Below are 13,102 nucleotides of genomic sequence, written 5' to 3' on the forward strand. Positions count from 1 at the left end.
CGTACGATTCTCAGCAGGGTCCCTGATCGCTGCTGCGTGTCAGACACTGCGATATCGTAACGATATCGCTAGAACGTCACGAATCGTACCGTCGTAGCGATGGAAATTTCACTGTGTGACGGTACCCTAATAATTCTGCACACAGAGTAAGTGCAAAACTAAACAAAAAACAGGAGCAAATGCAATGACGATGACGATGACGAATCAGGCCAAAAGCTAAAGAATCTTATTGCACCTCAATCCATTTCTTTGATCGAACGCTGGAATCATGGAGCTTGGGTGTTCAGACATCAGTGCAACAAGTAACTGCAGAACGTCCATCAAGTTGTCATCCTAAGTAGAGAGTATATTAAATGAGAAAAGCAAAGCGGTACAGTGGCGATACTTCCCATTATTATTCCCATTCCACTGGTATTTTTTTAATGTAACAAATTACTGTAAATCATAGGACCACCGGTGACCACAGATGTATAGAGGAAAGGGAACAATGCCACCTAGTGGCTAAAGTGCACACCACGCAGCTTTACCACTGTAGTCTCACTTACTTCATGGATCGTCAGAAGGTAGTTGAGAATTGCCTGCAACTCATCTTCTTTTACACCATAATCCTGTAAAATGGTAAAAACATGTAGTACAAATACAGATTCCCCTGACAAACAATTCAGCTAATTAAACAATACACCAATTTTATTAATAGGAATACTGTATACATTGCTAACACCCACACACAAAGTAGATGCTGTGTGGAACCTAGAAGAACCAATCCTATCCTCAATGAAAAATGCAAGCTGAACACACAAAAGCTGAAACAACTTCTTAATGCATTGTGCTAAAATGGTCATTAGCACTACAATGGAAATATACATGTGTAGAGAAGGCACAGACCTGCAGCAAAAGCATAAAATATACTTATAATTCTATAATCAAATATTAGTCAGGTAGCACTATGGCAAGAATAGTCATTTAAGCATGTCCACAAATTCTAATACTACCACAAAGGGATATGTCCGAAACGCTGGAGTAACCAAACATAATGAAGGGCAAATTGCAAACACTGATTTTAAAGCCAAGATGACCGTCAGATGCGTAGAGAAAGCTGATACATATACCCAAGTGTCCTCACAGTCCGAGGACTGCGCCCTCACATGCACTGTGGCCCAAATGAAGGCCGAAAAGTGTCATGGGGCAGAAATCATTGCAATCTATTTTGGCTGCAGATTTTTCAGGATTGTGAGAATAAGATTTCATAAGATAAAATCCACAATGCTTGCACTTCAGTAATGCAGATTTGTCACCAGGAGAACATCCACTGTACCGACCCCATGTGCACATCCCCTAACAGGCACCACAAGCTGCATCCGTTACCTTCATTACCAGCTGCTTGATGAAGATGAGCAGGAACGCTCGGAGCGTCAGCACCTCCTTCTGGCTAGGACGAGGGCCATCTGGGTAAGAGGAGACAAACACACATTAAGGCGCTATTGTAAGGTTTTATCCTCAGGAGCGCAGGGCTTCCTGCCGAGGACGGAGTCCTCCTGAAGATGGCCTCCCAGGGTGCAGCAGAAGGAGCTTTGCCTTTGTAGCAGGTGAGGCGTAATCCAGCAAGCCAAGTGCTGTGAGCAGGCGCTAAGGCATAAGGAGTATTCATTGATGGGAAATGACAAAGTTGCTCCTTTTCACCAGCACTTTGCAGTTTTACCGAATTATGAATTAAGGCACCCATTAAGTCTGAAAACCTACATACATATATCTAGCCACTAGTCATGAAATCACAACATACCCGATCCCTTAGGGACGATGCCACTGCGGTCCTGGGGATTTACTATCCAGTAGAAATATTTCAGGGTGTGCATCACAAGGAGGACGGTGCCGATTCTCCGCACGGCGTTGTATATGTTAACTGTGCTGATGAAGTCTGTAGACATGTAGGTATACAGCGCCAACTGGACCTAAAATGCAAAAACAGAAAAATCCCTCACATTATTATTTCACTCCTCCTTTACACCATCAGGTCTTGCCTACATACACATTCTACAAGCCCAGGAAACAGCCATTACTGATTACCAGGGGTCACTCATTTGTCAGCCACTGCCCAATGTTAGGATTAGGGTACATGGAGGAGGTAGTAGGGGGCTCCTGAACTCCTATTAGTCAGAGCAGAGCGACCATAGAAAGCATCTGTAGCCCTGGGACCCCCAGATCTGCAGCCAGCGGCGACTGCCCGGCCACTAACCTTTGCAGGTGTATGAATCCATATTGCGGGGTTGAGTAAAATGTGGTCACACAACTGTTTCAGTAAGGGAATCCCATTATGCAAAGTGCTCAGGTATTTAGAAAATGCCAGGCTCAGATCTAAAACAGCTTTAGTTACGTGCATTTTGGAAGACTGTTTAGAAAGAGAAAAATCATCCATGAAAATAAAATACAAATTACATTTTGGTTAAAAACACACGTAGTTTATTCACATCAATATACAGTTCCCTTAGAAGCAACATGAAAAGCTACAACAAACCCAGAAACGTCAGCAGCCCCCAAACCTGGAGCATGTATAGAGCATACAAAACAGGTCAAGGGCACTTAGAGAACTTGATACATTCTGTATATGTGCCCTTCTAACTGCAAGCAGATAGATTGTGTACCGGGTCCTGAGACTTGAGACTTCCCCCTAAATTACTTAGAGAGATCCCCCCACCCCCAAGAAGCGCTGGGCATGAGACAGGACTGCACAACTCCAGCCTGGGTGCACACAGTAGTACGGATACAGGAGAGGACCATTGCCCCTCAATACTATCCATACTCCGCACGTGTGTGCATGTGACCTTAGGGTTTATTTCTGCGAAACCAGGACTTGGTCCCCCACTGATTTTCTTGCAATTAAAAAGATTTACTTACTCTAACAAAGTCCTATTTTATAACAATTCTGTCCTTATACAATATGGCTCTCAAGCACCTTGTGCGCATTATACTTGTTTAAGATAATTTACTAATAGTGTTGAGCGATACCGTCCGATACTTGAAAGTATCGGTATCGGAAAGTATCGGCCGATACCGGCAAAGTACCGGATCTAATCCGATACCGATACCCGATACCAATACAAGTCAATGGGACTCAAGTATCGGACGGTATCCCTGATGGTTCCCAGGGTCTGAAGGAGAGAAAACTCTCCTTCAGGCCCTGGGATCCATATTAATGTGTAAAAGAAAGAATTAAAATAAAAAATATTGCTATACTCACCTCTCCGACGCAGTCTGGACCTCACCGAGGGAACCGGCAGAATTAGGCATTCAGGACCTGAAATTACGTCACGGCTTGCTGTGATTGGTCGCGTCGCGGTCACGGGCGGCACGCAACCAATCACAAGCCGTGACGTAATTTTAAAATGCGCGCGTTTCCTGCCTCCCGTGACGTCACGTCTTGTGATTGGTCGCGTCGCCCATGTGACCGCGACGCGACCAATCACAAGCCGGAACGTAATTTTAAAATCCTGAATGCCTAGAATTAGGCATTGAGGACCTGAAAATTACGTCACGGCTTGCTGTGATTGGTCGCGTCGCGGCCACATGGGCGGCACGCGACCAATCACAAGCCGTGACGTCACGGAAGGAAGTAAACGCGCGCATTTTAAGCAAAGAACGCTGCCGGTTCCCTCGGTGAGGTCCAGGCTGCGTCGGAGAGGTGAGTATAGCAATATTTTTTATTTTAATTCTTTCTTTTACACATTAATGTTGTTTCGAGACCGATACCCGATACCACAAAAGTATCGGATCTCGGTATCGGAATTCCGATACCCGCAAGTATCGGCCGATACCCGATACTTGCGGTATCGGAATGCTCAACACTATTTACTAATAAAAATTAAAGTTTTCCAAGTTCAGATATGCATCACTTCGAATGTCTGCCGTGGTAAAACTATACACTTGGTATTTAAAGGAGCCCTCCAACTTTTAAGAAACATTTAAAATAACAGCATGTGACCTCTGCAGCGGTCATGTACCATACTACGGTCATCCTGGCTCATATCACTGAGCATTGATGCAAGTAGGACATGTATCTGCTAAGGTCATTGATTGCCCAGTAGTTACATGCCAATTACTGGTTAACAAGATCAGAGACGGCGCTGTGGCATTAGCGCTATACATGAAAGTCATCATATTCCACAGAAGCAAAGACAAACTGGAGCAGGGGAGGGATCACTTACCTTCTCAAGACTATAACCTATAACAAGGAAGCCCTTGGAAGAGAGCATCTGTTCTTGCATAGCGAGAGAGTTTTTCAGCAACTCCAAAATGAAGGCCAAAAGAGTAGAGCTAAGAAGCCAAAAGGACAAAATTATTAATTTCTCCATCACTGAGGCTACATCAATTGTTCCAACCACAATCCCATTTGCCCAGTGAAATTTTGATAAAAGGTGGCATTTCATTTTATGGCTTTCTACATTTAGGAATCACTTTATAAATACTGTAAGCAATTGTTAGCTATCCCACAAGACGACGGAATAACATGGGAATAAAGGAAAATGCTACATCATGCCATAATTGTTTTTCTGCAAAAGTCATGAGATCTGCCTCATCCTATGTAAAGATGCTAATCATGCATGAATGATGTTCTAGGATATTGAGGAGATCGGACAATAAAATACTACACCAGACATTATGGCACAATGCCAACGCTAAACAAAGGGATCACAACTATTTGTGGTCTAAATGCCACATTGTCATACTGAACCAATTCAGGGGCTGCACGAAAAATGAACCACTTCATGACCTTGGGATTTTCAGCTTTTTTGCGTTTTTGCTCCCCTTCTTCCCAGAGCCATAACTTTACTTTTCCGTCAATGTGGCCACGTGAGGGCTTGTTTTTTGTGGGACAAGTTGTACTTCTGAAGGGTACCATTGGTTTTACCATATAGAGTACAGAAAAACAGAGGGGAAAAAGTGCGGTGAAATTGCAAAAAAAAAGTGCAATAACACGATTTTTTTTTTTTTTCAACCATGTTTACTAAATGCTTAAACTGACCTGCCATTCTGATTCTCCAGATTACGAGTACACACATACCAAACATGTGTAAGTTCTTTTTCTATTCCAGTGGTGAAAAAAATCCCAAGTTTGTGATAAAAAAATAAATAAATGATCCCGACTCCCGTAGAACCTCCATTTTTCAAGATCTGGAGATGGCCGAGGGATCATTTTTTTGCTTAACGAACTGATGTTTTTATTGATTCCATTTTACCCGTTATTGCATTTTATTGCAATGTTGGAGAGACCAAAAAAAACTTAATTATGGCATTATGATTTTTTGCTTGTTAAGCTGTTCACCAATTGGATTCATTTAGTTTATATTTAGCTACATCGGGCGTTTCTGAATGACGCAATATCGAATATGTGCATTTTTGTTTTATTTTGGATGGAGCCAAAGGGAAGTGATTTGAATCATTTTATATTTTTTAAATATTTTTTTTTAAACTTTTTTCTTGCTGTAGTAGACCCCTTAGGAGACTTGAAGCTGCGGTCACCAGATTGTCTGTGCTACACAAAGCAAGCAGCAGAAATAATCATCTAGGAACACCGGCCATGGGAGATCTGCAATGACAAGAATGGGGGTCTTCTACAGACCACCAGCTGTCATGCCAACCCATCGGCGCCCCACGATCATGTGACAGGAGATTGACAGGGGCATACAACTTGTTAACAGTCGTGGGTGGATCGCGATTCCACCTATGGCTGTTGGGGGCAAATGACAGCTGATCAAATCAGCCATTATGTGCCGGGAAAGCTGCGGGCTCAGAACCAATACCAGCGTCAAAGAGAGGGACACTGAGGTCGGCTGACACAAGGCAAGGTTTTAATACTGGAGCCAGGATAGATAGACCTTGTCGCAGTGGGATGGCTTTTACGCTTTTTTTTTTAAATCTAATTAGTGTTAACCAAGTACCCCACCTTATTTACATGTACCATTACCATTTAATTATCTTACTATAGGACATATGCTAGTTAGTCTGTGACAGGACCACAGTGTGAACGTGCTCTTACACACTGCACGGATAACAATTTATGCTCCAGCTCAATTCTTTGGTTTTGCTAAAAATTAAAGGGGTATTACCTTCTGTGACATTCATGGCATATTGAAAGTACACACCATGTATGTCTTATAGGTGCAAATTCCACTTAGCACTCATCATAGGTTCAGAGTGCAACAAGGATTTAGAGATCAATTCTGCTCCTAAATCCACATCAAAAACCCTGTCCAATAATCTACAAAAAAGTTTCCGACTGATTACAATGGGAAAAGCTCCTGAAGTACAAACAATACTGTGTTTTTCACGTTATCTTGAACATCTCTCAGTACAACCAATAGGAAAGCTTACTCAGAATATTTGTTGAAATGTCTTGATATGGGTTCTGCAGTAAAGTCGGCTTTTAAATCCTCCCCAGCATTACGGACATTATATATAGGGTAAAATAAAATGATATATACATATACACACATATACACATATTATATATATATATCGTACACAGGTGTGGGGAACAAAACAAAGGTCTAGACTTGGGCCACACTGTCTGGTATGATATTTTATGTACTCAATATAACATCATTCATGTGTGATCGCATCTTTATCTTGGAAAAGGTAGACTTCACGGCAGTAACAAAAAAATTTACAGCATTATGTAGAATTTCTTATATTGCAGCACAGCAGGAGAGCCCAGCGCAGCTTCGGAGACTCCTCGGGAGGTTGTATGCAGAGAGGATGATGAGGAAATCCCTTCACATGTATGACAATGGTTATCGCACACCAATCTCGGGGTCAGAGCCATATAGCTTCTGACATGAACCTTTCGTCAACCTGACCTATGTCCTTGCTTGTGGTGGTAGTGTAGTGGTAGTATATGTGCTTCCATGTGTACTGGAAGAGGTGATGCTTTACGTCCAGGCCATGGGCTCAGACTAAGGTATGCACATATCTTTAGCTGTAACGTTAAGACACATTCCTCAGGCTTCTGTATATCCAAAGTTTTCCTACTTTCACTTTTTCCTCTTGACCCTACCACTGTTTCCTTCACAGCAGCTCCTATCCCTCCTTCACAATTATATAAAAACTGATTGGCCACACGCTGCTGCATTTTTCTGGTTCATCATGGTGGCATCAGTACTGTCCATTTGATTGTCCCTTGACATGCTGCAGACTATTTTTTAATCTGTGTGTGTGGGCTTTATTTTGTTTTTTCAAACTCTAATATCATAGCTAATATCTTATCCACTATCGAAAAAAAAAAAACCACTCAGGAGTTCTCTTACCAGACAGAAGTATCAATGTTATCAGACCCGTATTGCTTGTAGTCCAGCTGAGCAAAGAGAGGGAAGAGAACCTGCACCCCTCCGATGGAGTGCATGGCACTTTGAATTGAATGTGTAATAACAGCCTTCACATCCTTGAAAGGTAATAGATATAAAAAGTTATTACCGGAGCATAAAAAAAAAAATGGATAGAAAACCCACTGTGGCATAGCGACTGGTCATGTGATTAATGGACGGTATGTATCGCAGAGGTGGGTGGCCCTGTGATGGAAGCCTGGGTATGTTTTGCTCAAGCAGATCTACTGCTGAGGGATTTGTTTACATTGGGAAGGCTTCCAGGTGATTGGAGAGATGGGTGGGTCCAGTCACCTACAAACCCACCCAAAGAGGCGTGTCTGAACACGTAAGATGGTTTTGTGTGTAAGGACCTGTGGTGATGTCACGCTCACCTGACTGGCCATGTGACAGGTACCTGGGTGTGGTTACACCTATGTAAAGGAGGTGTGTGTAGCACATGGTGTGAGTGTGTGGGAGTCTGTCAGGGTGGACACACTTCCATGTGTCCTGGCTGGACACTGCAGAGTGGCCTGTGTGTTGGATGGTTCCACGTGGGGACAGACGTCCTGAACAACACACAGAGACCATCTTTAGGCTGGAGAGCCTACGTGCTGGACATAGCACAGTCTGTGTGTCCACAGACCTGAGAGAGTGGAGCTCTACTATGGACATTAAGGAATCATCTGTCTGACGTAAGACTGTTTACCTGTTGTTCCTGTTGCAATGTGGTTTATGGAGCAATAGACCTGTGAACTTTTAAGGAAACGTGTCTCCTGAGTGTCACCCGCCGCACCTGAGCGAGTACAACCCCTACACCACATACACACATGTAAAGAGTACTTATGGAAGCAAAAATCAAGACAACATACAGATAAGGCAGCACCTATACGGGATGTATCTGCAGGGAAGTCCAGCAAAGATGCACCTTGTTTTCTAAATCAAACTACATCAATTTTGTCCAATTGCAAGATAAATAGCAATCTGAATAGGGAACCTGGGTAAATTTGTGTATATATTCACTTACACACAGTACGGGTCACGCTTGTTCTTAGGCTGTTTGCACACGTTGCGTTTTTTTCGCATTTGTTCGCTATAAAAACGCATAAAAATGCATACATTATGCATCCCATCATTTAGAATGCATTCCGCTATTTTTGTGCACATGATGCGTTTTTTTTCAGCGAAAAAAACGCATCGTGGTAAAAAACACAGCATGTAGATAAATTTTGCGGATTTTTCGCGTTTCTCCCGATATTTAATGCATTGGGAAGCTCCGGAAAAAACCACGTCAGAAACACGGAAAAAAACACTTCAAAAACGCATGCGGATTTCTTGCAGAAAATGTCCTGTTTTGCTCAGGGAATTTCTGCAAGAAATCCTGAACGTGTGCACATAGCCTTACTGTGTTTTTTCTTGCACTGGTTGGATTGTGCACATTGTAGATTCAAACTGAAGGCAAAAAAAAAAAAAACCCGTGACAGAAAACATGAAAACAAGGAGTAAAGAAACAGGTATGAAACAGGATATTTGTTAAAGCTAAGATTGAAAGTAAGCCCTTTAAATAGGATGACAGCTTTACACACCCCTGGTGTTTTATCAAGCAGCCTCATCAGGTTGTCACCTGGAATGGCTTTTCAACAATCTAGAAGTTACCAGAGGTGCCGAGCACTTGGTGGCAGCTTTGGCTTCTCTGCGGCCCTACTCCTCCCAAACCATCTCAACTGGGTTAAGATCTGGTGCTTGTGGAGCCTTGTTATCTGATGCAGCATCCATCCCTCTCCATCTTGGTCACAATAGCTTGGAGATATGGTTTTTTTTCATTGTCCTGTTGCAACACAAATGATGGTCCCACTACTTGCAAGGCAGATGGGATGGTACATTGTTGCAAAATGTTGTGGTAGCCACGGTAGTCAAAATCACAAATTTTGAGTAATCAGATTACAGTATGAAACAAAGTCCAGCTCACCATAGTCGGCATCCTGTGGAACTCGGAGCACGGAACCGCTGTGTCAGGGCGCAGAAGAATTAAGGAAATGATGAGGAATCCAGCTCAACGAGGTAGTGAAAAAAAAATACCTTCCTTTATTCACTTCAAATCATATTCAGTGGAGGATAAAACATCAGCAACAACATGGATTAAAATAGGATATCAATGTGTTTCTGGTGAACAAGCACCTAAGGGTCCTCATCATTTCCTTAATCAGATCACAGTACAGATTTGAACTGATTTAGGCTGTGTGCACACGTTGCAGATTTTTCGCAGTTTTTTGCTATAAAAACGCAAAAAAAGCATACATTATGCATCCCATCATTTAGAATGCATTCTGCAATTTGTGTGCACATGATGCGCTTTTTTTCCACGAAAAAAAAACCCGCATCGCGGTAAAAAACGCAGCATGTTCATTAATTTTGCGTATTTATTGCGGATTTCCCACTATATTATTGCGTTGGGAACCTCCGGAAAAACGCACGAAAAACGCACGAAAAACGCACGAAAAACGCAAGAAAAACGCAAGAAAAACGCAAGAAAAACGCAAGAAAAACGCAAGAAAAACGCAAGAAAAACGCAAGAAAAACGCAAGCGGATTTCTTGCAGAAAATGTCCTGTTTTGTTCAGGAAATTTCTGCAACAAATCCTGAACGTGTGCACATAGCCTTAATGTTCCGTCCTTGTGTTGTCTCAAACAAGTCTCTTCTTGTTTGCAGTCCCCAGCAGTGACTTCTTTACAACGATTTAACCATAAAGACTTAATTCTCACAGTATCCTCTAGATCAGTGTTCCCCAACTCCGGTCCTCAAGAGCCACAAACAGGTCATGTTTTGAGGATTTCCTTAGTATTGCACAGGCCATTAAATGCTTGCCTGTCCAGGTGATGCAATTATCACCTGTGCAATACTAAGGAAATCCTGAAAACATGACCTGTTGGTGGCTCTTGAGGACCGGACTTGGGGAACACTGTTCTAGATAATTCATTTAGACCTGCTTCTGATAACAGCTTTCATATGTGATGCACAAACATCAGTTATCTGAGGTGCTATCAATTTGCAATTTCCAAGGCTTATAACTGATGAACTTATCCTCTGCAGTCCTCCTAGTGAGAACCAGTTTCATTATCGCAACTGAATGTATCTTCAAGAGCAGTCATGTAACTAAAGTTCTCAAAATTTTCCAGACTCGGTTATCTTCATCCTAAAGCAGTGTTCCCCAAGAGAGGTCCTCGAGAGCCACCAACAGATCATATTTTCAGGATTTTTTTTTTTTTTTTTATTGCACAGGTGACTGAACTATTGCTTGTGCAGGTGATGCAATTATCTCATGGGCCATACTAAAGAAACCCAGAAAACATGATCGCTTGGAGGTTATTGAGGACTTGAGTTGGGGAACAATACCTTAAAGTAATGATGGATTTTCCTATCCAATTAGTTAATTTTCTGGCAAGAACCACCCAGCCTGCTTCAGACAATGGCAACGATGTGTTAAAGCTGTCAGAATAAAAAGGGGGGTACTTTGATGAATCTAAGGTATAACGCACATTGTTTTGTTGCACGTTTTTTTTTTACTCCATGCGTCCCTCTGTGGTTCTGCTGCCTTCAGTCTGAATCTACTATGTGCAAATTCCAATGAGGAAAACCACTGCGTAAACAGATGTGCCCTACATTGTGATACTGTATGCAATATGTCAATCCGGTATAATAACATTCACAATTTTTTATAGAAAATTAATTACTAGGATATATAGCATGATCCATCTATGCCAGCAGTGGTTGGTAACCACATTATGTGTTCGTGCCAATTATTCTACATGACAAAAAGCAAAGGATGCAATAGCCATAATAAGGCAGCTTCCTCAGAAACACTACCTGGAGCATCAAGGCGTGGGGAGAATGGACAAATATAGAGGCGTTATCTTTGGGAGAAGATTCCAGGCAGAGCTGAGCGTCTGTAGCTCTTGGGTTGTATGTGAATGCAACTGAACTGGACAGCTTGCCGTCATACAGCAGCAACTTGTGATGTTCTGCAAGAAAGAGGTCACTTTCCGCCTTGAATTTAAATGTGCCCTGGACATGAAAAAAACAGAATTTCAGAACAGTGAATAATATGTTAAAATAAGCAACAGTGGGCAGATTTGTATGTATTTCATATTACAGATCACATAAGGAAATTAAGAAAAATTAAATCTGCCTTTAAAATTGTTAAAAAAAAAAAAAGTACAAGAAAAAATTAATTATGCAAAATGTGGTAACCCATCAACATCTGTTATTGTTTACCACTAGGATGTGGTAGCCTTGGTTATGATCAGTGGGGGTCCAACCACAGAGCACCCTGCCAATATGGAGTGTGAAAAGAGCGAGATTTCTTTGGAGTTTCCAACATACCCTCCTCCCCACAAACAAAACCGCAAAGAAGGGAGGAATCTACACCAGCTTACAGTACACCTACACCCCTCTGAAGATACAGAGGTGACGCTGCCTATGTTTGTAGCAGCAGAGCACCCAGTTCGTGAAAGCAGCACAACCATGCCAGTGCTCTAATCTGCCAATTATCAGGAGCACACAGCCAACAGGCAAGTGGAAGCTGCGAAGAGGCATTCTCCTAAATACGGAGCATGAAACGACTCCTTTAACTCTTTAGGATGTAGTACGTGTAATAATATCTACAAATACCTCCAATTAGAAATGTAGTCTAGTTTCTCTGATTCGCTGTGTCTCTTTCCTCACGTGCAGGCATTGCAGAACCTTAGGTGTCCGTGGTTACAACGATTGATATAGTGACCGTTAATTAGCTAGTGGTCATAACCATAGACAAGGTCCTACAATACTTGCACATGAAGAAAGACCTAACGAATCAGAGAAAATATACATGTCTAATTGGAGGTATTTGCCAATATATTACACCTACTACATATTGGATAGGATCTTGGAGATGAGGTTACTTCTTTAAGTTAATGGAACATGCCAACTATTCCCAACTGAATGTTTTATTAAAAATAACATTACCTTGTATGAAGGACCAAGCTGATATATTGCAAATATCTGAGCAGCATTGAGGGATTCACTGAAGAGATAGACAGAAGCCATTTGACCACAAAACACCCTGTTAGCATCCGCCGTTTCAGATGAACCCAAAAAACACTTGTCAAAAGTCTGAAAAGGAAAAAAAAAAGACAAAATGTAAGAATGGAAACAGTACTTGAACTAACCAAAAATATGACCTGCAGACAAGACTGGGGCAACTGAGCGAAAGATTGATCTGCGCCACGAAAGTGAACCCGGGGGAAAGTTAAAGTATTTTTCTCAAGTTCATTAATAGGTATAATTTGAAAGCGCTTGTAAACACAACACAATTTACCTAATAAAAATCTTCTCCCTTCTAAAGAACATAGGGATTTCTAACTAGTTTATTGCGCGTTGCCTAGGTTACTGGCCACTGCTGCAGTCTACTAAAGGTATCTACCTAGTCTCTTAAGCGTGAGTGCAGCGCTTACAAGCTGAAGCTAGTCAGATCGCTGGATCCGGCCAGCTCCAATGCAACTGCACTCCTCCAATGCTTAGATATATACAAGGACAGAAGAAGAAACACCTAAAGATTCTGAGTAATGGATAGTATATTCGATAAGTGCATGTGCTACATCTTATAGGTGTATATATGGACACAATTGGAAACCACTCGGACAAAATTGAAACTTCCAAGAAACGAGATGTGGTCCGAGCATGCATTGAAATAGCGGAACCGAAAATTAGGTAAA

At 41.9% G+C, this 13,102-nt stretch overlaps 1 protein-coding gene across 1 annotated transcript in view; it reads right to left on the reverse strand.

The window, feature by feature from the left end:
- Positions 1-13,102, reverse strand: part of LRBA (LPS responsive beige-like anchor protein) — a 749,089-nt gene that overhangs the window by 635,420 nt on the left and 100,567 nt on the right. The window contains exons 8-16 of the mRNA XM_077279308.1: positions 12,354-12,500; positions 11,217-11,414; positions 7,299-7,432; positions 4,200-4,308; positions 2,234-2,386; positions 1,781-1,949; positions 1,366-1,445; positions 546-608; positions 236-333 (exon numbers count right to left, since the gene is read on the reverse strand). Of these exons, the coding sequence (XP_077135423.1) occupies positions 236-333; positions 546-608; positions 1,366-1,445; positions 1,781-1,949; positions 2,234-2,386; positions 4,200-4,308; positions 7,299-7,432; positions 11,217-11,414; positions 12,354-12,500 (1,151 nt within the window). The remainder of the gene's footprint in view (positions 1-235; positions 334-545; positions 609-1,365; positions 1,446-1,780; positions 1,950-2,233; positions 2,387-4,199; positions 4,309-7,298; positions 7,433-11,216; positions 11,415-12,353; positions 12,501-13,102) is intronic.

The sequence above is a fragment of the Ranitomeya variabilis genome, chromosome 1, assembly GCF_051348905.1.
Source record: "Ranitomeya variabilis isolate aRanVar5 chromosome 1, aRanVar5.hap1, whole genome shotgun sequence".
Lineage (NCBI taxonomy): Eukaryota > Metazoa > Chordata > Amphibia > Anura > Dendrobatidae > Ranitomeya > Ranitomeya variabilis.